A 26,020-nucleotide genomic window follows, 5' to 3' on the forward strand; every position below is an offset into this window, starting at 1 on the left:
AACATACAAATTCACCGTTTCTCACTGTACTACTGAAAGTCACATTGGTACTCTTTAACGTTATTATGTTTTTATAAACCTACCATTTTAACACCAATGGATTCTCTTTTCACAACTGCAATTCATGGATGTGGTAAATCCTTAAGTGTTCCAGGAGAACTATTCAACATCCCTTTGCCAAAAACCTAGACAGCAGGAAAAGATTTCACTCTTTGACTGGGGACTTTCACTTGGCTCAAGTTATGCTGGTTTTTCAGGCTGAAGGGATGTAATGGAGTTGTTACACAGGACAGTGTGCAGGAAAAAGAAGGGGCTGTGGTATGTTTTGACACAGTTCTAGGGTCTTTTCAGACTTTTCAGGATTCTCTGAAACTTTTTCAGTTCAATTACCAGAACACTATGGATTTGGACAATCACAGATTTGGGGCAATTTTCTTCTGGCACTGGCAATGTGCAGAAGAGGGAAAAAAGAAGAGTGGTTTGGAGATCTGCTTTGTCTCATATTCTGAAATATGCCACTCCAATACGACCAAAGTGTTTACTCCATCTCAGTGGATTCCTCTTCAGAAAGACAATATAACCCAAAAACTTTATATATACAAGTTACAGCCATAAAGCCAACCATTTTAATTGAAGCCATTAAAAAAAACATGTGAGGCAATATAAATGATAAAACTATACTTAAGAAGAAATAGCTAGCACTTTCTGAAAAGCTTTAAAACAGCAACAAACACTTTACAAAAGATTTGAAGGAAGAGAATAAAATTTCCAAACTACAGGTATTGTATAAAGGTAACATTAACAATTATCTTATAAAATACAGCAATAGAGACAAAATGGATACTCAAGCTCATTTGAAACTAAGCCTTCTGGAGTCTTGGTTAAAATGTGTGTTCAAAAACTATTTTAAACAAGGACTAAATACTTCATATTTTAAATGTACAGGTCCCTGGCATAAACATAGCACTATACACATCTTCCAAATAAGCAGTAATTACAAGTTCCTTTAACCATGCGTGGTGTCATCTTCTACAAAGTCTTTGGCCATTTCTGCTGTGATCACATCAATATGACTGACCTGGTGGAACAAAGAAGCATTCAGTTATTACAGTACTTCCTGCACAATAAGACAGACATTCTGAAGGCTTCAGGACTCAGCAACAGGTCTATGATTGATTTGCAATTCCCTTGAAAGAATGTGACACAGGACATCTGCAGGTATTTAAGTTCTCTTTCAAGAACGAGAGAACTTTTTATAGAAGACTGCACCATAACTAGAAATTCATCAGCTGAAGTGAGTCTGATTCACTCTGAACTCTAGCTATACCTCAAACGCACAACTTCTCCTGATTACAGTGCTTACTGAGAAGCCTACCATACTGCTTACCTTGTTTCTGAATTTTACACCATAGAACTTGTCAGCTGACTCAAGCAGTTCTGGCCTAAAAGTTGTTGTAATAAACTGAGCATGTTCGGCTAGTTCCATAATCATATCTAAAAAAGAGAACACAATTCTTTATTAATGTAATATTTTCATTTAAGTTACACAAGAATAGCAAACTCTTTGCTTCATTCAAAATGAAGTTTTGGTTAACGAAGCAAAACCCCCACAGAAAGTATCAACATCAGTTTTATTTCCCACATAATGCATACAAGTATTCTCATTAATTTCAGTACGAACTCTGACAAGTCCAGCCACTCAGCAAACCTAGCATGGTATTAAACTTCTATGACAAAACCACCGTAAGCACTTTTCCATTAGTGTTTAAAATCAAACTAGACTTCAAAACACGACTTTTTCAACACACTGAAGTGCAGAAAGAAAACACTTTAAAGGCAGTAACAGAACAGAGCTTCTACGCAAAACCAAGTTCACGAAAACTTCCCCAAACACACTGGGCTTCTCAAAAATGTGCTTTTATGATTAAAAGCTTTATTCCTAAACATCAGGGATGAGAAGATGAACTATTACCTTCAATCTCAATAAAGATTATGAAAGGCAGACAAGTACCTGACACAGCTTTTCTATGCTGAGCATCCAAGGCTTGGTCAATTTCATCAAACAAGTAAAATGGAGCTGGATCACATTTCTGGATGGCAAATATTAGGGCCAGGGCCACTAAAGATTTCTGTCCACCTGAAAGTTGCTGCATTTCTCTCATTTCACCCTGCTTCCCTGTGAATGATACCTAAGGAAACAATGCAACAGCAAGATGATTTCAAAAGACTAAACCACAGCATCACTAACTATTAAACAAACAGGATCAACTAAATGCTGCCTTTTAAAAATATAGTTATAAGACAACTTAAACATTCAAAGGACTAAAAAACAAGTATTTTTCTTTACCCTTATGCCAACTCCAGTGAACTGATCTACAGATGGAACACTGCTCTGAGATCCAGATCCCCTTTCGCTCTCAGTGCTGCCTTCACCTTCATCCTGGGACTGACTGCCCTCCACATCTCCTTTCTTCATCACTAATGTGGCCTTGCCACCAGGTACTAACTTTTGGAATACTTCACTGAAATTTTTTGACACCTGAAAAAGAAACAGTCAATAAACCTACTCATTTTTACAGAGCGAAATCAAATGCAGACAACTGTTCTTGCATGAACACAGAAAGTATCTGCTTCCAAGAAGAGATCCAAGTTCTTAAGCAGAAGTGAGAAATGTATGCTGTACAAAGCTTGGCTTAAAGCAAGAGCCAAAACATGTTTTTGTAGTGTGAGAATTTTCAAAATTTTGTTCAAGAAAATGGTACAATTAAAGCATAGAACTGTAGCAAAAATAAGATTTATTTAGTATCCTTCAGTCAAGAAAAAAATCTTTAAAGAGAACTATTCACACATTTTGTAATTGAGATTCTTTGTTAACATTAAAATTATTTTCACTAAAGCTGGAGAAGGGGTTTGGTGCAGTTTTTTGCTACAGTTCTTAGAAAGGGATGTACATAGTACACAGAACTCACTTGACAGGAAGCATTTAAGAAGTTTACAGCAAAGCTGGAGTTGTATTGGAGATGGGCACATATTGAAAATGGTAGCTTTATTTATTTTCCAGTATTTAAAAACCTACAAGCCTCAAGTTACATGACACTACCTTTTATTAGTATAGATTTATTTAATATCCTCCTCTTCTCATATTGCTGCTACACCATGGGAGTACTCGATTGATTTGAGCACCAGTGTCTTTACAATTGTTTCCATTTTGTTACCTGTTTGAAAGTCAGCTGAATAGCCTCATATTTCCTGAGCTCAAGGACATTCATCAGCTCCATGATGGATTTGTAGCCCCTGTCCAGTTCCTCTTGCCTTTTTATCAATTTTTCCTTCTGCTCTGAGAAATTCACAAACTGATCTAAAGCTTTCTTATTAACATGACTGTATTTCTTCAGTTCAGTATTGCACTGCTCCAGCTTGCGGAATAACTGTGAACAGAAAACATTAATACATCAAAGTGACTTGAAATTCTAGCCCCATTTGACACTCAAGATGCAGGTGACATTAATGTTTCAGGTTGTAAAACATGAAACCAAGCACACTATTTACCTGCTTTAAACTTAAAGTCTGATACTTCTCAAAAGCCTCCTGTGGAAGTGAACCCAACTCTCGTATTTTCTTCATGCATTCCTCTTTCTTCTTGAGAAGCATGCCTTGCCTGTTTGTCATTTTTTCAAGCTCTTTTGTATCATGGTTAATGGCATCCATATGCTCCTTTTCCATGTTCTTCCAGCGTTCCATGCTCTTCTGAAGTTCTTTAATTCCTGCTTCTGTTTTGTCAATAGAATTATCCAGATCTGCAATATTGAGCAAGAGTACAAAACCCAAAGCTGTAAGTTTTACACACCTGCATAATATCAACAATTATCCAATAAAGTATTTATGAAACAAAAAGACTAAAGAAGGTCTATTAAGGAACAGAAGGTTAAATTTCAGGCAAAAGGCTGAAAATCCCTCTTTTTTCTTCCCCATGAGTATACAGCTTAAAAAAAACCCCAAATGTACTACAGCCATATTGTTCAAGTCTAGAGAGGGAAGCAAAGAAGTTTCAAGCCCTACAGATGTGACAGCCTATTTGACAGCAGCTGAGCTTTAAACACGTTAGACTAAATTCAGGAACAACTATACAAAATCCTGCTTGTAGGACAGTTGCCTCACAAATACTATACCCTCAAGCCAGGAGCCCACTACCACCAACAGAAGTTGATTACATGATGGTCTATTCCTAAATCAAATATGGTATATGTGAACTAGAGAGTTTTCTTTCCAGAACATGATGTTACCAACCATCTGACCGTGCCAGTGTATCCTTCACTCGTTTGTTGATAGCCTCAAGTTCTGATGTTGTGGCAGTAAGAACTGTGCCACCTTCTGTTTCTCGAAGCTCATTCAGTTCCTATGGGATAAATAAATGCCACCAAGCTTCAGCATGAATGGGAACATAAGCCAGACAAAGAAGCTATCACCTGCTACTCCACATATAACTTCATATAAAAACTATTATATACATATACTATTCAATATTTTCATGAAGGCTAGAGAATAGCTGGATTTTCAAACAAATCTATCATTATAATAGTCCTGCTGATACACAGGCTGTGTATTTACAGTAGTTTTTGTCAAAAACGTACTGTGCTGAAATTCATATGAATGCTTAACTCAGTTTATACATACAGAAGCAAACCCCATCACAGATAAGGCAGTGTAACAAATGAGTATGATTTAATACATGTTAGCCCTTGAAATTAACCAAACCCAGACTGCAGAAGTACATTTGGAAGAAAATCCTTACTTGTTCCACTTGGTCTAAGCGTTTTCTCAGATTCTCATTGAGATATGTTTCAACTCTTGTGATAATGCCTTCTAATTTAATCCTCTCATTCAAAAGCTGTCTGTTTTCCTGGAGAAATTAGAGAAGTAGATTAGCTGCCTTACCTGACTAGGACTACTTTTTCCCTGTTATAAAAAAAATTAATACAACAACATAAAAACCTCTTTACACAATTCTGGGCATTAAAATATCACAATTCTTTGGACTGTTCCTCTAATTTTAACTGACAGAAAGAACCAAATTAAAAGGTGTCTAGTGTAAAAGTCAACTGTACAGATCAGTGAGTTTATTACTTTTTATTTGTATCTGAACCAAATTCTTAAGCCCAGAAATGCTTTAGAGTATATTTAGGAAGCAGTATTTTTCCAGCAACATGTGTATCAGTCAAAAGCTTTGTTTTGTCTAACCTACCATGCACTGAAAGGAATTGTTTTCCTTTCCCATACTGTGCATCCTTCTTTCAGATGCTATCTGTTTTTATTTATTGTTGGAAACTCAATAGCAAGAGCAAGAAAACTATGATTATTCCAACACAAATGGCCTTAATTCTCAAGCAATTAACCAGCACAATTCACCCAGGGTTTGACAAAAACTTGCAAATATACTTTGCAAATTAGAGAACTTTAAACACACCCTCCTACCACTGATAAAGCACTAATTATATCCATAAATGACTTTTCTTACAAAAGGCAAAAAGTTTATTGCTAAGGTACCACATTTAATGGCAAGATATTTTCATTTCCTTACTTGCTGTAGTTGTCGAATTTCATCATTAAGAGCATCCACACGCTTCTGATCTTCAAGACTGAGCTGAGACAACAAATCTGTCCCCAGTTCTGCTTTTAATGATTCCCTAGTTGACTCCATAGCATGTAAACTTGCCTCCAGGCTCTGCAAGCTACGTTGCTGTGGGACAGATATTAGACAGAATCACTCCTCAAAGCAATCTGTAGATTTGGAAGAATTTTACCTGTTCGTATCAACATATTTTTGTGACCTATCTCTAGTTATCTCTTCATATTTCATATGATGTTAATCAAAAGGAATGCAAATTTATTAGTAACATTAATGAAAGAATTAAAATAAACTAAGTAACAGGTTTCAACATCCCCATACCAACCTTAGGCATAAATGTCTTTTCAGACTGCTGCCGTTTCTCCTTCAGCATCTTCATCTCTGACAAAATACTGTCTCGAGAGGCTTTGAACTTTCTCTGCTGTGTTTCAATTTGCTGCATTTGATTCATTAGCTGGTCAATCTCATTATTAATCCATACTGTGGGCTAAGGAAAATTCTATCCTTGTTTTAAAAAACATTTTATTCCTATTAGTACCTTCAATATTTTCTATCTGACATATTCATCTTTAATCAAAATAGGAACCATCCAAAACTCCACCAAACCATAATAATCATTTGAAGAGGAATAACCAAGAATCACGAACAAAGATAACTTGAGCAGTTTATCAACCTATCAAGTACTTATCAGTACCAGGAACTAAGCTAAATGAAGCTTTCCTAGCTTATTTTACAACACGACATTCAGAAGAACACAGGGCTACATTTGAACATGCAAGGAAAGCTCAGATCTTACAAAATACATAACACATGCCACTAATGCACTGATGCAAGCCAAAAGCAAAGAGTTCAGTTTGTAGGCCAGATTGACCTGGGTGATGCGTAAGAAAAATGTATAAACTTCCCTTACCCCTGAATTGTAAATACTGGGCCTCAAAAGGACACTGTGTAAAGAGACTGGAAAGACCAAACTGTCAAGCAACTCAGAGCTTATTACAACACAACACTCTCCCACCTACCCTCCACAGCATAAGTGGACTATGTAACACATGAATTCACAATACAAGTACCAAAAATATAGCCTGAGTCAGAAGAAGCAGCGAAGATTAACACAGATAACAAGAATATCTGGTTATGGCAGTTACTACAAGAGACTCTAAAAGGAATAGAAAGCTTTATAATCTAGGGTTTAGCCTCAGCTCTTAGCTTTAAAGATCAATATCAAATACAGTAACACAGAGAACCAGGCTGCACAGAAAGCAGTCAAAACAAATGCCACAGATAATATGTAATAAGTCAGTCTCCTGTTTTCCATCTATTATTGTAACCACAAAACAAAAGCTTTGTCATTACACAACCTTCCCCATTAACAACAAAAGGATATTTTCAATGTTTCTACGTAAGTTCTCATTAAGCTTTGCTTCGAGTTCACCAAGTTCTTCTTCTGCTTTTCTAACATCTTTTTGCAATTCAAGCCGAGACTTCCTGGTGTCGTAATAACCCCCAGTCAAGGCACCTCGATGGCTGACTTGATCACCTAAGAGCGCAACAGAACGAGATATCAACTGCACACTATGTGCTTGCCATAAAGTCCAGAACAGTTTCTACAGCACAACTTAGCACGTTAACCTGAACATTTCAACTAAGCTACAAAAGCACTGAATGCATCAGCAATCATGTATGTTTACAGTACTTAGGGAAATGTTTCTTTCTGTATTCAATTTAAGTGCTATTCCCTTTCTCAAGATCATCACAGACTGCTAGGATCTCCTTTAAATATTGACTTATTTTTGTTTGTTTTTAACTAACTTCTGAAACCATGCAACTTGAAGGGGAAAAAAATACTTATATTAAGGGGAAAATGCAAATGCCTAGCACTACCAATTTGAAAAAAATCTCAAGTCTTCTATGAGGAAATAAACAGATGAAGTAATTAGCAGCATCTGTGGCTTGTAGAGTACGCTGATACTGAAAAATTAATAATTTCCTCCTCAGACACCCTTAGAATTTTTTTCAGATAAACTTTAAGACACAGAAAGGCAACAATAAGCCTGCAGGGAATCTGCCCTGTTTAAAATAGGCAATTAGCAGGATTATGGATTAAGAGGCAATTATGGATAATTCAGAGAACCTAAAATGTAAACGTATCTGGTGCACGGAAGAATTCACATTGCCTTTATAAGGAATTAAGGCCACTGATTCACACCCTAAACACTGGTTTGAGCTCGGGAAAACACCATAAATGCTCCAGGAAAACAAATGCCTGTTAAATTGGATAAAAAACCTGGATGAATGCAAACCTAACCTGCTCCGTAATTCTCAGGACAGAGATACATTGCTACTAACATTTAGATGACAAGAAAATTCCACACCTTGTCAAGAAATGCTGTTATTTTTAAGCACTGTACTTAACCAAGTGCCACCCTGTACATACATCTCAGTCAAGTACACCATTATTTACAATAATCTTATTTCAACAAAACTAAATAGACCATTTTTAAAGAGCCCTATGTTCCCAGGAATCCTTTTTTTACAATAAATAACTTAAAAAAGCACAGTATTTACCTTCCAGAGTGATACAATCCATTGTGAAAGCTCTGGCCAGCTGGGTAGACACTTCCATGCTACGACAAATTAAAGTCTTCCCAAAAACATGTTTGAAAGCTTTATCAAATCTTGGATTGTACCTCAGTTTACTGATCATAGGAATAGCATCCTGCAGTGACAGAATTACAATTCAGCAATTAAAGAAATTCTTGAGTATTAGGTTACAATAAAACTCTACTTATTAGTATTTCCTTTTTTCCTGTAAAGTGCAGTTAATAAAGACCAGATACCTTGTAGTAAAGTATTTTTCTATAACATAGTTTTTTCAATGTTCAGAAGTATACGTTAGAAGTAGCATTTAACTGCAGACAAACACAAAAGCAAGGTGTGGGCAACAAGCAATGCATACAGTTCAAAACAAGAGGCTTTACAGTTGTAAAGCAGAGATTGGTTCAAAAGTAATTCTAACTCACATTAGTCTCAGGATAAGCAGTATCTCTAACATCCAGCTTGTTCAGAGGGAGGAACGTAACTTCTCCAGGAAGGTTCATTTTGTTAAATTCCATTAGGATTTTTGTACTGACCTCGTCAGAATCCACAATGTGATAAAACAACCTGTTTAAGAAGCCAAACAAGTAGGCAGAATTTTACTATGCTAAAAGGACAAATATATTTATTTGTACACAGACAGTATTCATGCAGATATCATTAAATAACACATCACTGTAAAGCTGCATTGCATTTCCAATTCCATGCCTAAGAAAAAGCAAGTGGATACTCTTTTCACTTTGGTTAAAATAGGATGAGCCAACAACTTTATGTTCCACCATCCAGCCAGGAGCAGCTCAATACATGTATAGTGCCACTGTGTCCACACTCTGTCCTGCATTTCCATGACACAACATTCAGCCCTTCTGCCCTGCATGGATCTCCAGAGTTTGCTGCCCCTATACACCACACACAGACAGACACCCCATCCACCCATCTCCCTGTGCTCTATGAGGATTAGCACCAGAGGGACTGAAATAAGCAATTTTTCCTTTGCAAGCTGAACTACAGCTTGCTTGTTACAGCTTCTTCCAAACCATGTGGCACAACAGGATTCAGAGAGAACTGTGAAGTGCTTGGAAGAGACCCCTTGTTCACACTGACAAGTTTCAGAAGAGACTGCATTTCCAATTGTAGCAGCATCAACATTTCTATGTGACACTTTGCAAGATCATGTCACCTCTGCCCTCTTTCCTGCTCTTATGCCACTATCTACACTTCATTAGAACAAGAACTTTTATGACTTCTCATGAGTTGGAACAGGGACTGACCACACAAAAAGATGATTTGAATTAATATGAAGGATTAGATGTTGCAGGAAGTGGTGGATCACCCAACAGGCATTTACTTCCTCTAGAAAACATTTTATGCAGACTCATTAACACTCCACATCTTTTCAGATAACTTTTAAACATCAGTGTTTGACAGTTTAGAGATTATTCTCAACCATGAGATTTTCTAGTGCAAATGAAGTAATTCTTACTATTATTGAAACACCAGCCTTGCTTACTCTAGAATTCTCCACACTGGAAGATGCTATCTATTTTATTCAATATAATTCAGTCTCTCCACCAAACCCCCTGGTAAGTGTCAGGAGTGTGGGCCTGGGGCCTTTTTTGTTCTTTTTTCTTTTTTTTTTCCCTCTCTGGTTTTGTTTCAGGTTTTGTTAGACAAAGTCAGGAGCAGCTAGGATTAATATTTAAATAGGCGGAATTCTTCGTAGTTCCTTCACAAAGGAATAGCAGTTTGATCATGCTATATAGAAAGCACTTTGACAAAAAAACAAGCAAGACATCAAGTTCAAAAGCATAAAATTTAGTAGCAGCTTCCAACAACTAAATTGTGACACCGCACTGAACAGCACATAATTACCTGTTCCCTGCAGTGACTTCAACACAGGTGTAGAATGCTGGTTCACACTCAAAGTTATTCATGACAATTCCATGATAGCCATTCAGGACATGCTGGTTGATGCCTTTGCGACGGAAGTGCTCCAAGACTTTGTTTATGCTGTCTATTCCATTCAAAATGGCCTGTTAAAATACAGCTAATTACTGTATTGCAGTTAAAATGTGTGGGCATAATATTCATTCTGGCTTTTACTTTTGGACAGGTGTAGCCTCCTTTTTTCTGTTAACTAACCTACAGCTCTAACGGAAAATACCTAAACAAAAGTGCATCACTTTTCAGTTTTGTTTGGGTTTTTTTTAAATCAAAAAGATATCACAGGAAATTTATAAATATTCCATTTCTGCCTAGTCTCCTCACATCAACTACCTTGAGCTTACAAAACTCATTTTCAAGTAGGTCTAGAGCTATAAATATTTGAAAAATTCAACCCAGAATATGGCTTGTCCATCTTAATTATGACAGAAAGACCATAATTTAAAAAAGAACTATCATATCTTTCAGATAAAACTGACCTGTCCTTTAAGAATGAGATTCCACAAGGAATTATCAAGAGTGAGGTCATCTTACCTTTCCTGTTGCTGCTCTGAGAAGCTGTTGCTTCTTTTCTAGATCCTCCCTCTTTGCAGCAAGAGCTTGCTGTTCTGCATTCTCTTCTCTCCATAGATAACTACAGAACAAAAACAATAATATTTTTTAAGCGTGAATGCAATCTGAACATTTTATTACTATTTTCTTAAAGACTGCTAATCTAATGGGAAGGCAAAGTGCAGAAGTTCATACATGGCCATATTTATTAAACATACCTACATGCCATGTTAACAACTACACAGTTGGGGTCCTTCACATTAAGTGAGATTGAGACATATTTCAATTAATTACTAACTTTCTTTCACTCTGTAGTTCATCCTTTTTATTTTTCACTTCATAGTATTTTCTGTCCAATTCTTCAACGCGAGCCTTCACTTCATTAAGATCCTGGTCCAGTTTCTAACACACAAAAAAAAGAACAGTATGAAACTACAACTCTCTATATTAAAAAAAAAGAATCTTTATTTTATTTGATACTGAACTACTAAAAATTCAAAATACCTACAAACATTTTATCCAGCTTACAACAAATTGCAAAAGCACCAAGAATAAAGACAGCTTTGTAAAGAAGCAGTAACAAGGTGTAGGTGCCACAGAGATGGCAAGGCACAAACTGAGTTCAACTGTGCCTCTGGGCATTAAAGTGAAATGGATCCCTGTAAGTCACAGTTAGAACTAGAATCAAAACAGTAACTGACATACACATAACTTCTGTGTAATCATGCTCTGAAATGACATTTGTGATAAGTACAACTAATCTTGTGTACCATGTCAACCTGCTATTAGTCAAAAGCCTTAGCCTGCTCTCCAGCAGTACTAGACTTTCAAGACAGCTGCTGTCAACAGTGTGCTGTTCAAGCCAATGCACAAGACATCCCCCCTTTGCTCACTTAACACCTGCCATGTTCAAAGCAGTTCAGGGCTAGCACTCGATAGTGTTTATGTATTTATATGTGTACAAGGAGGAGTAACTGTGTTCTGAAAACATGGCCACCTCAGTCCAAACTAACCTTGCAAGCTTTCAATTCACATTCACCCAAGACACCTTCTCTTTGAACAACAACAAAAAGCTATACAACTCTTCACCTAAGCATAAATCAACCTTCCTTGAGGAGGAAAAGGAAACCAAGACATGTTTATAGAAAGGAATCAAAATCCACAAATTTAACCCTTCAATTCTACAGAATTACCATTGAGCAGTACAGTACAATCACAGTCAGTCAGTGGTAAATGCTATTTTCTTCATTCATCAACTCAGAGGATCACAACTTTGCTAATGTGGATCCCAATCAAACAGTATTTTAGCAGAACACCATTATCTTTGTACAGCTATACTCTTGCATAGTATCAGACTGACCCTCAATTTTACTAAGTATAATTACACAAAGACCAGGAAGACCATCAGCACTGGCTCTGTATGTTCTCTCAATATAAAAGCAGGATTTTCACAGCTGGAGCTCCTAGCAGGAATGCTATCTTTGGATTATTTTGCTGTATTTGCACTCTAAAAGCTGTTTCTGAATGGAAATTAAAATCTAAGTTATGCAGGTAACAGATCAATCTTCTAATATGCCTAGGGATATAACTTCTAACCAGCTGCAACCATGGTACAAGGGTGAAGTGCCTGCTTCATTGTCAAAAAGACCTTGTCGTTTGGAAAAATGACAGAAGTGAAAACAACCAACACAGACTTCTATAAGAACATATATGACATGGCTACGTTCAACATAGACAGGAGCAAGGCAGGTAGAAGCCTCTTCGTGATAACTCAGGCCAAACACATTGAGGGAAAGTACCAGAATGCAAAGCCAACATACAGAGTGAAATAGTGCACTTTTCAAAGACCACATCCAACCAGGAAGTTACATCTTTCTTACAGGCAATGAAGTCTGACTGTCCAAGATTGAGCATTTAACCCTTCTCTCAAAAAGACTGAGAATAAGCTGAAAACTCACACTGTACTGTTCCAAGTTTTTCTCCTTGTTTGCCTCTGTATCCTCTAAATCCTTGTGTATAGCTGCAATCTGCCGCTTCTTGTCATTGATGGCTTGATCTAAAGACTTCAGTTCTTTCTTTATCCATTTATCTCTTTCCTCTTTGGAAGTAAACTGGCTCCCTCGACCTTGCTTTGCATAAAGATCTGTTCTTTCTTGTGTAGCCTGTGCAAGTCTGTTTTGAGAAGAGAAAGACATGCTTTATTTATAAAGAAATCTTGAATTTATTAAGAGCAAACATTAAAAATTACTATTAGAATTTTCAAGAAGCATCAATCCAGGCTCTAAAATTTGAGCATGAAATCAGTAACAAAGAGAAAAGAATCATATTTTAAACAATAAAACCATCCACAAGAAGTGGTTAAGTTTAGAAAATCATTTTGCCAAATACTGTCCCCAGCCCAACAATAAAGCAGGCTTTTTACAGACCATCCCCAAGTGCATGCAGCTACCCCACTGTCAAGCAACAAATACAAGTTTTTGTTAACTGCAGATGGATACCATTGATAAAATTTGCATAGAATGCCACAGACCTAGCAATTCCCCTCTCTTCTTTTTCTTTTACGCTGTTAAATTTTGGCTCTGTTTCTGCCAATTCTTTCTGCTTCTCCTCGATTTTCTCAAGAAGTTTTTGCCTCTCTTTTAGCAGCCTTTTCTGAAAGTCAAGCAAAGCAGTATTTAAAGTTAGTATTTAAACTAATCTAACAAACCTTACCAAACAGTGACAGGCTCCAGTCTAAGACCAAAACTTCAGTGTACATGAACACTTCCTTCTGCCAATGACATTTTAAGAACTCACTGGTGTTACATACCCTTTGCTCACTGTTGCCAGCTAATTCGTCCTGTAGATCTTTAGCCTTCAGCTCTAATTTAGTCCTCTGTTTAATCTGCTCCTGTCTTTCAGCACTAAGTTGCTCCTTCTCTTCTTTCATTGCAGAAATCTTTGTCTTCAGTTCTCGAACTTGCCGTTCTATTTCCTATGCAAATTAAGTATGCAGTATCTTAAACACTGAATGAACACTTCACTATTTATCAAAACTCACAAGATCATTATTCTTTAGATCAAGACACACCAGATGTGTGAAAAGACACGTTTCCAAACAAGATGAAAGCATGCAATAGAATTTAATATAGATACCACCAATCCTCATTCTTTCTCCGCCCACCTCCTCCAAAAAATCCCCAAAATCACAAAGAAAAACATGCATCTGGAGAGCTCTTTTAAAAGAATTTTTACCTCCATTTTATCTCTAGCATCTTGCTGTGCATCTCTCAGCTGCCTCGATTTTTCTCCACTTGTCTCTCGTTTAGCAGAAAGCTGTATGGAAATACCACCAACAGCTTAAGTAGTCAGATTCTGCTTTAGCAGTGGTTCCAGAAAGAAAATAATTTATTTAGTGAAGAACAGTGATGCTGAGGAGTACATACAGAGCAGGTAGTTCATTGTGCAGCTATAGACTGCTGCAGATTAAGCTCTGGGTGGTGGAAGCCAGAGACAAGAGAACTAATGTTGGCATGGGAACCTGTGGCACTCCGGGACACAGCAGGACTTCTACTGTGATGGGATAAAAACTCAGTTTCCTTTGCTGGAGTCCCTCCTCGAAGGCACCAGCTTGAGCTGTTCCTTTGTTATTTAGTTATTGAACCAAGATTAAATTATTTTAAGGATGGAGACATCTGAGACTCTGCTATGGGAAACCTGGTCTGACTGTGAGTGTGGTGCAGGGAGCCAAGCGAGGCACCTGTGCTGGGAAAGGGTTCCAGTCCTAGCTCAGGTGGTCAGCTCTGACTGTCAGAGCGGCTCCTGGAGGGCTGGACAGGGACATCTCCTTAACACTGTCAGGATTCCATCAGGGATCACATGGAGGTGGCAGCAAAAACAAACCAACATTTTGTATTAGCCAAGATATTTTACCTCATCAAGCTTAGCTCGGGTTTCATTAAGTTCCTGATTATAAATGGTGTATTCTAATGCTCTCCTCATTTTATCCCATTTCTGGTACTGTGCCAGCTCTTCTTTCTCCTCTTCTAGCGTATGCAGTCGCTCTTCAATGTATTTCAACAACTCATTGATCTTCTCTCGTTTGCCCTCTTTAGAAAACGTGACAAGATTGAAATTCAGTTAAACACTGAATTTAATATAATCCCATCTTCACAGTCACTGAATGTACTCCAGTGATTCAGAATTTTTCAACATACATGAAATGTAAAAACACCCCATGTCCTGAAGCTCTCCAAAAAGCAATCTCAACAGCAGAACTGTTGATACTTGTTACAACAGTTGCACAGAAGGCAACAGAAGCACGTACCCTCCTGGCCCACACAATTAATACAGACTGTACATGAACTCTGGTGTTTGCACAGCAGTAGGTATCCTAATTTTTGGATCACTTCCAGCTGACATCACTCCTATGTTTTGAACAGTAAATTTATCTGTATTAGCTTAGCTAAAAGGTTTTATTACTAAAAGCACACAGAAAGTAACTTATTAAACCTTTTGAGATACTGGAAATTCAAGGAAGAAATAAGACAAGCTCTGCATAGTTTAACATATCACAAATAACATCTATCTAGCTTTACAGAAAAAGCCTGAAATTTTAGAGTTAATTGAATTACTGTGGTATAAAGCAACATTTTTTTTAAAGTTTACCTGTTTCTTTCATTAGTGAAATACTCTCCTCTTTACGTTCATCATACACTCTGGTACCAGCTACTTCTCTCAGTAACTTCAGTCTTTGAGAGTCAGGAGCTGTGGCCATCTGATTGATCTGAAAATTCAAGATCCATGATTTCAGTCACCTGCTCTGGATGTATGGCTAACCACAACAGAGGAAAGACTGCACTCTTTTGCTCTGACGGGTTGCTTGAGGTTTTGGCAGGAAGATTCAGATATATAGCATGCACCACACTGCCTTCCTTTTGAGACAATTACTTCAGGACAGCAAATATTCTGCTTGTAATGAAATTTGTTGCCTTTCAAATGTTACCATTCGTTGCTAAAACTCAGGATACAAGTACAATATACACTGAAGAAATCATAAACCACTCAAAGCTTTCGCTTTTATGTCCTGGTGCTAAATCAAATAGTTTAAATGCCTCCATAAAACCACTAAAATGCAGGGGTTATAAATCTTAGAATAATTCACATCATGAAACACTCATTAATATGCCATCAAATCAGTCAAACAATTACACTCAACATAAAACTCACTTCCTTTCAATAGAATTTCAGTGGCTGCATGCTTTTCTAAGAAGGTAACTGTTTCTAATTTGTCTTATATTAAAACCAGTATGTGTATTTTGGCTGTTAATTAGCATGCACCAATCCCCACTAGAGTGACTTCACAGCTCAAGTTGTTTCTTTCAAATACACAGCATTCAACAGTAAGGAAAACTTATCCTGATAATCATCTGGCAGACTGTACAATGGGTTAGCATTCCTGACATCAAGTGCTCTTCAAGTCTTCTCCTCCTGCACTCCTCTCCAAGTATGCCTTCCAGCAACCCTTGGAGATGACACTGCCCAGTCTCCCTGATGATCCATCCCATGAGCCATTACAAGTAATCCGTGCTTTGTCTGCAGATGTGAGTGTCCTTTGAAAGCTCTAGAAAACTGCTTGGGACTTGAAGACCAGTTAAGACAGCCCATGCCACGAAGCCCTTTTCCTGATGTGTGTTCACTTTTGGTACTTCTGCATTTTCCTTTCATTCTTCATTGATAGGATTTTCATCATTTAAGAGGATTTTCAACCTCTTAAAACTCTCTACCATTACTTTGCTGCCTCATCTATAGGGCCAGAAATCTTTAAATTTACACTGACATGGTCACAGGAATTAAGTTTGCTTTGTATTTCAGTATATGGAAAAAAACTTGATTGTAAAGATCACCATGATAAAAACCCTCTGCTAAGTATCAACATTTACAGAGATGATTTTTTTTTCTTGAAATCAACATAAACTACTAATACAACACTATCTGCCAAAGAAGCATCTACATACAAGAACTACTTCAAACTGAGACTGATTTAGGTTTCGCTTTACTTCTGAAATAATTTAACTAAGTTTGGCATTCAGGAAACATGATACCCTTGACAGTGATTCCTTCTACTCCATGAAAAAGAATCTTACCTTTCCTTGTTTGACAATATAGTAGGGATTACTTCGAGAAAATCCAGCACTTTCAAGAAGATTCATGACATCATTTTTCCTGAAATGTTATTATGAATCCATTAAAAACTTAAAGTAATAGTGAGAGCTGTAAAAATGCAGTAAAGTATCACAACTGTACACCTGATACACCACATAATATAATCACTGAGTGCAAAGCATGCTCTGTTTGAACAAGCTTAATTTAAAAATGGCTAATTCTAAAATGAAATGAGAATAAAAATGGAAAACATCTAAAATACTGTCCTATTGGAAAGAGATTAAGAAATAAGCACCTCAAAGCACAGAGGAGGGAAATACAGACAAACATCACAAGGAAGTATATAAAACTACTAAGAGTGTGGTAACTTCTATTTCAAAAAAACCCTGAAAGAAATACTATGCAAGCTGTTAAAACACCACATCAATGGATGAATTAAACTGCAAATTCCAAGTCTGCTGTCTATTGCACAAGGACTGATGCTCCAGCTGTCTAACTACTGGCACTCAGTATTACACAAGAGAAATACATTATTTCATGCTAGGGATGTAAGTGTGTTGGGTTTGCCCATAGAATTTTACAGAAATACTATTGTTCTCATTCAGATAAGGAAAAGAAGTACCTACGTCACCATTTTCTTGTCTAAGAAATATTGATCCTTCTTGGCTCCAATGACTCTGCGAAGCGAGACTTCCTCTTTATCAATCTTAAGAAAACAAAACCCAGTAAGTACCCATACCTTCTGCAAGCAGCTGTAGCTAACCCAGAAACTTTATGGCACTTTTTAGCAGAAATGACTCATAAGCAAGTGCCATGCTGAAGCCTTCCACAAGGCTGAGATCACTTGAGTCTGAAATGATAATCTATGTCCGAAGCAGCTCACTGAACTTACCGGTAACCTGTTGTCGGAATTGTCAAATATAATCTCCACAAATGCCGAAATAACACGAGGACCTGTACCTTCCTAGGAGAGGAGATGTTCTGGTTAGACAGCTGCCACCTTAGAGGAGATTTTGAACTCATTCTTCTCCTCCTTTCCCTCACGACCCCACTTCCCCTTTCCTTTCAAGGACTTGAGATGCAAGAGCATCTATAGAAGATCCAGCACACATATTTTGATTTTGGATAACCCTGGCTACACATTCACTAGTGTGCATTATCAACATAATGTACTACTGCGTAATAAATTCCCTTTTGCCAATGGAAACACAGAAAGTTCCTTACAAAATAATTGGTTTAAAATATCCACAGCCCAGCAATTTAACATTTTTGTTGTACCATTCAAATGCATTATCTTATTCTTTAGTTTTGTTTCTATACACCTTCACTTACATGCAACAAAGCCAGTCTCTGCTCTGGGCGAAGATGACTAAACTCATCACTGAGGACAAACTGAATTGCTGTAATAAAACAGTAAAGAAACAGAAAATTTATTCTTTCCTTCAGGGAGATATGCAACAGTTTCATTAACTTAAAACACACTAGCTTACTGCTGTATAATACAGTTTTGCTGTTGCTAAAATCTTACAATATATCTTCATTAAAAACCTTAATCTTCTGGATCTTTCTCACTCAACCTGCTGTACAGGATTTATCTGAAGAAGTCACTGCTGCCACATTACTGGTTCACTGCACAATCATTAACAATGCTGAACTATTAGGGATTCATGAGCTTCCTACTACATATAAACAGCACACAGGCTAGGCTAAAAATATTGCTAAAATACTTAGCATTAGACAATTTATAAACACAACTGTCACAAAGCCTACTAACACCTTTAATTACCATCTTTGCCCCTCCATTAATGTTCTCACCTCACGAAATCCCCCTCATACCCTTACATTAAAAGAATGTCTAAGTGGTGCCAAACTGCTGTTTAGTAGAATTTAGCCACTGAGGATGTCTAAAACAACTGCAAATATCATAACCACGTTTCATGATGGAGGGCAACTTTTAGAATCAGTTTCCTCTTGTAAATACTTTTGCCAGCTGAAAGTCTCAGAAGGCCATTAGTAAGAGAAGCCCAATTCAAAGGGAAAACCTGGGCTAAGTATGAAACAAGTACAATGAGATTTGCCTTCCATCACTGTCAAGTAATTTCCAATCTGCCACTCCTCATTGAGGAGGATTTGTTAAACCAAGTTCTAGCAAAAACAAGCAAAGAAATCTGGTATCTTCAGCATCCCTCAGCTAGTAACAAATCCAGGCTTACCATAAAAAAAGTTGCTTTTTCCAGATCCATTTCTTCCCACTGAAAATTAAAACACAAGCATGGCATAAGTTACAGTTGACAGAGGTTAACAGTACAATGTACCTTAAACACTACACAAAAGTATTCAAGAGCAGAACCCAAACATAACACAGCCAAATGAAACCTCCAGGGAATGAGGTGAACTTGGCAGATGGATCACTGAGTCCAAGGCAGCAGCCCTTTGCCCACTCAAACACATTACCTTGCCTTACAAACTCCAAAACTATTCCACAATGAGAATAGCAGTTACATCAATCCAGTTTATTGCCATCTTTTTGGTTCTTATACTGACGTTCTGATGGGTAAGGACAGTAAACCAAAGTCAAATTCTCCTGGCTCCAGAACATTTATCCAGAGGAAACCCCTTGTCTACACATTCTTGTTGACTGTATGAACTTCGTGTAGCACATTAACTTCTTAATACTCCACTTGTTAATCCAGTAGTATCTTTTGTAAAAGACTGAAATAAGTACTATTTTATACAGAAAAATAAAGGTGTAAGAACACAGCATTACAACAACATAATCTCAATGTTTATACCAGTGTTTCAGCAAGGCCCAGTGGTCTCCTTAAGATATCAGTACCTACTGTATCAGTTTCAAATCCACTTGTCTTCCAGCAGCAATGAACAACCCAGGCTTTTCATCCCTGCCTGCCTACACAGCATCCAGATTCATGTCATTCCAAAAACTACTTGGGATTACTGTAAAGTCTTTAAAAAAAAGCAAAACAACTCTCAGTGAAAAGAGATTTTTTGGTCTATTTTAAGAACATTAATACCTGGATAAAGTTTTAGCTCCTGTGCATGTAACATTACTAAGTGAGACACCTATTCATGTCATATGCATGGTTTTTTGCCTAGCGCCAGAGTTAAATCCTGGCCACTAAGATTTTATGTCCAAAATTGACTGTTAGCTGTTGGGTCAGCAGTCTCAAAGGTTGCTGCACTATCACTACAATCAATGCAAACAAAAAGGCAGGGCAGACACCCATAGGCAGAAATAGGTGTGAGAATGGTAGACAACAATATGCTATTAAAATAGGAATTATTCATGAAACTGCACTTCAAAACTTACACTTTTTGACAGTCTACAGTCCAGAAATGCATTCCTTTAAAACTGGAAAGAAGCTGATCTTCCTTGTCTGCAGGAGTTCACAATTGCTGCTGTGCTTATTTATAAAAATGATGACACATGCACAGACAAAAAAATAAGAATACCAAATTCAAAAAAACATGAATACAAATTCTCTGCTGCAGTTCCTGCAAAGACAACCTTTAAAGGGAGGTCTGGCTGATAGAGAGTTGTGCACCTAGGAAGGGGTTTATGAACCTCAGTTTCTGAAGACTCAGCCCTTGTCCCAGCAAAACTGAATGTTAATAGTTGTTTGCTGTAAGTGAAACACACCCTGTGGTACATTACAGACAGCTGTACAGAAGTTTCCAAAACAGAAAATATGATCATCAAATATAACCAGAATATTAAAAGCTATAAAGGAGACTAATATGAATATCATCTGAAATAATGCAGTTTTAACTACTGATAAAAGGCAAGTATCAGAACTTACCAATGACATTGTGTTTGGAGCTGAATGGGTCGACAATGGTTTGGTCCCTGTAGCTTCGAAAGCCCTGAATGATTACCTGGTGAGAAAAGCAAGTTATTTTAAAAAATTATCTCTGTTCTTGAACAGTTTTTCTACTATAAGGTTTGACAGAATATTTATATCAATTACAATTTAATTTGCTGGCCCTTCCTGCACACACTCAACTTTCCAGCTCAAGATCAGAAGCTTATATCAAACCTGCCCCCCACCTAAGCACCAATTTAGGGTGCTTAGGGACCCTAAGGGACAGAATTCTCCACTAGCAAGAGATGCTGGTTCTTGAGCAGGCCAGAGCATGGCAAGCAATAGAGTTCCAAGAGAATTTTTTGTAACAAACTAGACAAAAACATGTATTTGCCTCAAGTATCATATACAGGAAAGAAAACTCTGTATAACAAGTACTTATATTTTTATAATGCAATCTACTTACAGCACGAGAATTTTATTAGCAAGTTCTCCAAGCAGTGCAATTGCAGGCTGCAAAAACTGTACTAGCTGCCTATTTCACATGCAATAGTCTCATTTTACTGTGCAATCTAAAGGGAAACATAAAAAAGCAAGCTTGTCCTGGCTCCAACTCGCAGCCTAACAAGACAAATAAAAATGTACACAAATAATTTCAAGAGCTATGCAGCAAACAGTCATCTGGAAGCAGCACATCAAACTTCAACTATTTAATTTCAGCAGCATTTTGAGGTTTGCCAGGCCTAACAATACACAAGGTACAGAGCTACAATACCCTCAAACTTCAGCCCTGCATAGCAACAAAACTGACCCAGCTTGTAGCACCAAGCAGCCTGTTCAACCATCAGAGCTGTGCTGAAAGCACCGCAGCTTTGCTCTGCTCAGCGCCACAGCAGGAAGGCAGCAGCCACCTGAAGGTTTGACACTGGCACATCTTTCAGCAGGACACGTGAAACAGGACTACAGTTACCATTTAACAGCTGCCTTCTCTGCCCCGCTCTTCCCCAACAGGAACAGGATACAGTTAAAACAGTGGCACTGTTTCACCACCACTACTACAATACACATGAAATTACTGCCTAAGAGGACACAAAACCACCCTGCAAGATCCTTATCAATGTTATTACTGCTGAAGCTTAAGATACCAAATTACTTACATTTTTTGTTTGTAAGGTCTATGGTCCCATCACTATTTTCTATTTCTCTGAACATGTCATTCCTTCTCTCACACCTTCAAATATTAAACTAGCCCAAACTCCAGAAAATTAGCGTAATACTTTTTATTCAAGAAGCACATACATAACTTCAGCAAAAAGCCTAGAAGTAGTACTGCAAGCATTTAAGCAAGCCTTTCCTCACTACTACAAAAGCCTCTACTAAGTGTACACCCCAGCACCCCAACACACAACTACCTTCAGAACTGCATTCATATTCTGTCATATTCTGGTAGCATTAAACAGTGGGGAAAATATCCTGCCCACAAAAAGTACTGGACAAAAGACTGGGAGAAGAAAATGCCTGTATTTATTCATGTCAAGTTTGATCTCCACTCTTTCTCCCGTTATGTGACAGGCCACTATCAAGTATTCTTGTGGAAAACTCCTCTTATCACCTGTTTGTACCAATGGATTAAAACTATCTCACTAATACTAAATGAAAATGCCATGTCAGACAGCAAATCAAACACTGGAATTTATAAAAATCAAAATGAAATAAAACTTTAAGGCATTAACTAACTTCTAGTCAGAACTCAGGAGAGCCCTTTTCTTCCCAAGCATTATGGTGTTCTTGTCAAATTCTCTTTGCAGAATTATTTCCTTACTGGAATCTGAAGCTAAGAATACAGGCAGCAAATTACTAATCCTTGACCAACAAACATCAGACCAAAGCAGAAACTATTCTGGAAAAGGAACAGCGTTCCAATACAGCATCCTTCAACATTCTGCCTACCTAAACCTCTTCTGAACTGCAATTGTCTGTGCTCCCTCTCCTCAGGCCAGAGACAGGTTTCTCTAACCACCTGCACTGTATTCAGATCAACTGCACTGGAAGCAATCAAGGATTTCAGAATTTAACCAAATTACAGAAACTACAAACTACAGAAAGCAAGTTGAAGACGATCCATGGACCCAAGAGCAGCCAGGCACTGTGAACACAAACACTTCACCTCCCCTAAAAACACCAGTCTACCTCATACATCTGCCAGATGGAGACTTCTGCAGCAAGCTGTGTGCCAGCAGCTTTCAGTGGAAACGCAGGAACAGAAGATCTTACTCAGGTCTTTCTTGCCACTCACCCTAGGCCACAGCAACTATGCTCATTCACTTTGATTTAACATATTTAATAATAAATATTTTTAAAACCCCAAACATTCCGATACAGTGCTGCTTCCAAATGCACTAGATTTCAAAGGGAAGGGGAGAAATTAAAAAATGGGGAAAAAAAAGTTTGTCTCTACTACTTTTCATTTTTTCACATAATATATAAAGAACCATCATTTTCTCCCCAAAGGTTTTCTCTAGATGGATTATCACCTCATCCATCCCATATACTCTGAAACCTCATGACTCATTCATTGTCTTGTATCGACTCACTTTAAGACTTAAAAATTTTTAATGTTCAAATTCCAGGAATAACTTCTGGAAAGCAACAAAATAGGGGATAGTTATGGAATCAAATTCATTCTCGTTCTTCTTATTCTCACATCCCCACATTGTTACAATTTCTTCTATAGCTCCTACAACAGTATTGGTGGCTGACCACCCGAATTTCCTTCTTTTTGTTTTCCTCAAAATGAAACGTTTCCCCCGTTCGGAGTTAATTTGGACTTACTCTATATATCTCTGTTATAAATTACATTGTTTTTCACATCTCCACTACTGTTTGCTTTCGAGCAATTCAAATCTGGTAAACAAAAACTCTTACTCAAAGTCTTTAAAGCAATGTGTCCACCTACGATGATTAAGAGTAATTTACAAAAGCACGATCAAACGGCGTTTGAAACACTGCCCAGTCAGTCAAACAGGAGATGAAAACCTGATATCTATGTGGAACATGCACTTTCAAATCCAATACTCTTCTTAAGAAAGACACCGCAGGGTGTCAGAAACAGGTACATTTTGAGTCCACCAGGAAATGAGAATCCTGGTAGGTTTTGTATGAACACACACATGCAGCATCACGAAAGCAGTAAGAAAAATCTGCCAAAGCGGCTGCAGGGAAATGGAAGAAGTAATATAATGATGTCCTCAAAAGACTGATTCAAAAAGGTGTATGCCAGGACCTTTTTAACTGAGCACCAGCCATAGGTCGTTTGGCAAGGGTGAAGCATAACAGGTGAAATGATTCATGCCCTGCGGCCAGAGCCAGCACCCCAAAGCAAAGAAGAGACCCCACAACTCGAACAGCTGAAAGATGCCTCTGACAGCTGAGCAGAGCCTTTTGTTTGGGTACGAGCCTTCCACGGCCGGGACACCGGGGCTGCCGTACAAAGGGACCCCGCGAACAAGTCTCGGGTCTGTGAAAGAGAGAGGCCCCAGCGCCACTTCACAGCTGCAATGAATGAAAGGGGAGCAGAGGAGAGAAAGCGCCGCCATCCCAGCCGGCAGTAGGACCTGACCCGTGGCCGGGCCGGGGGCGCCTCCCTCCGCCTGGACCTCGATCCACCCCTCGGAACACGAAAGATGGAAGTCTCCGAGCCCGCCGCTCCCCTGCGGCGGGCCGGGCAGAAGTGAAGGGGCAGAGTCCCCAGCCCCGGGGTGAGGTGGGCTGGGCAAACCCCCTCAGCCAGGCCCAGGCCGCACCGCACACTGCGGGCGGCGCGAATCCCGCCGGCTCACCTGCTTGATGTACATGTTTGCCGAGGGTGGGGTAGGCCCGCCACGCTGTCGTTCAGCCTGCCCCGGCCGTTTCTTTCCAGGCGCAGCGCTCGGCTCGGCCGCGGGTCTCCACCGCCGCTGCCCGCCCCCTCAGCCGCCCCCCGCTTCCCGCACAGGGCCCGCTCACCCCTCACGCAAACAAAATGGCGGCGGACCCTCCCCGTTTCGTCCTGGCGCGAACTATTCAGCGCCACTTGGAGGGAGAACTGCGGAGCAGAGAGCGCACCCCTGTACCGCAGAAGAAGCGACACCACGTGGAACAGAGGGAATTTGTTTTTTCCGATCTTCTCAAGTGCCTCGGTAGTCATTTGGAGGGCGCTGCCTGGCGGGGAAGGCGGGCCGCTCTGCCTCCCGGGCGCGGGGATCCTCCCGGGGCGGTGGGAGAAGTGGTTTCTCCCGTCGAGGGGCGGATTGGGCGCCAAAGGCAAGTTGAGGCGAGCGGAGCGAAGGGCGGCGCACGCCTCTGGGGGGCGCTGTGGGGGACGCCCTGAGGAGCCGCTTGCGCGGGAGGTTAAATAAGCCCTCGGTCTGAAGGCCCGGCTTCCGTTCGAGGATTTAAAAATCATTTTTAGAAAGAAAATATATGATAAAAAATAGGCATCAGCAGCGTTAGGGCCTGCGCTGACGCGCCCCCTGCCCCAGCGCACCCGCTCCCTCAGCCACCTCCCCGAGCTGTGTAGGGCTGGGAGCCGAGCTCCGCATCCACAGGGGAAAAGTCTGGGTGAAGGCAAATGGGTGCCCAGGGTGAGCTGGGCAAACAGCCATGGTGCGGAACATTCTCAGGTGCAATACGACACTTATAACATCAGGAAAACAGCTTGGCTGCAGTCCGCTCCCGCTGCTTTACCTCGCAGAGCCACTGCCCAGCTCCCCTGAGGGGCTGTCAAACACACAAAAATAAGCAAAATGGCGGGAGGGAAATATTAATTTTCACCTAACCTCTTCCACTTAGGGTGATCTCAGGTGGTGTTGTGACAACAGTCGGAGTGTGACATCTCAGAGAAAGTGCAATTTTCAATTTGACAGTGCTCTTTCAAAACTGCAGCTGTATCCAGCATTTCTGGACTTGCAATAGAATTCCTCCTCTGAGCCTCTTAACACTAATAAAAACTAGATTTAAACAGAAAGGTCTAGTTTCTACCTCTCCTAGAATAATAGATGGATGAATTAATTCTCTTCCCTAATGGGAAAATCTCCCCAGTCCCAGACATTCTTAAGTGCCATGTAATTAAATGGTTTTACTAACAACCCTTCAAGAGGCTATTGTAACAGATTTTACCAGCATCTAGAAAGAAATGGTCCATTGTTTCTTCAGAAAGTATAGGGCTTAAAAAGTAAAGCTTTTAATGGTTGCTTCACAAATTCAAAACGAAAATTTCCTGCCGGTCTTATTTGGCTTTTAAATAGCTTCGTTGAATGGGACTGAGGAGAAAAAATATTTTCTGTATTTGCATTTTTAG

General features: G+C 39.0%; 1 protein-coding gene across 2 annotated transcripts; it reads right to left on the bottom strand.

Annotated features, from left to right (window-relative positions):
* Nucleotides 1-603: 603 nt before the first annotated feature.
* On the bottom strand, nt 604-24,653 carry SMC3 (structural maintenance of chromosomes 3). 2 transcript variants are annotated; one of them, XM_066323607.1, is made up of 29 exons: nt 24,522-24,653; nt 20,680-20,755; nt 19,075-19,113; nt 18,194-18,261; nt 17,754-17,825; nt 17,488-17,567; nt 16,843-16,921; nt 15,365-15,482; nt 14,630-14,805; nt 13,952-14,032; nt 13,527-13,691; nt 13,248-13,369; nt 12,676-12,889; nt 11,016-11,119; nt 10,700-10,799; nt 10,094-10,254; nt 8,647-8,788; nt 8,192-8,342; nt 7,011-7,163; nt 5,952-6,103; nt 5,579-5,737; nt 4,793-4,900; nt 4,288-4,396; nt 3,550-3,797; nt 3,216-3,428; nt 2,348-2,539; nt 2,012-2,189; nt 1,388-1,494; nt 604-1,078 (listed from the first exon to the last, which is right to left on the bottom strand). In XM_066323607.1, the coding sequence occupies exons 1-29, from the start codon at nt 24,534-24,536 to the stop codon at nt 1,007-1,009; spliced, it is 3,654 nt and encodes a 1,217-aa protein (XP_066179704.1). In that variant the 5' UTR covers nt 24,537-24,653; the 3' UTR covers nt 604-1,006. The 2 variants fall into 2 exon arrangements, with proteins under 2 accessions (XP_066179704.1, XP_066179705.1); XM_066323608.1 differs by lacking the exons at nt 17,754-17,825; nt 18,194-18,261; nt 19,075-19,113; nt 20,680-20,755; nt 24,522-24,653 and having other exon boundaries at nt 17,484-17,567.
* Between the last annotated feature and the right edge of the window lie 1,367 nt (nt 24,654-26,020).

The sequence above is a fragment of the Sylvia atricapilla genome, chromosome 8, assembly GCF_009819655.1.
Source record: "Sylvia atricapilla isolate bSylAtr1 chromosome 8, bSylAtr1.pri, whole genome shotgun sequence".
NCBI lineage: Eukaryota > Metazoa > Chordata > Aves > Passeriformes > Sylviidae > Sylvia > Sylvia atricapilla.

Coding starts and splice junctions, on each gene's coding strand:
- SMC3 (XM_066323607.1), bottom strand. Junction 6,104..7,010: donor CTTACGTAGAAACATTGAAA/ATATCCTTTTGT, acceptor AGCCCACAGTAT/GGATTAATAATGAGATTGAC. Junction 1,495..2,011: donor GCATAGAAAAGCTGTGTCAG/GTACTTGTCTGC, acceptor TCTCTTTTTTAG/ATATGATTATGGAACTAGCC.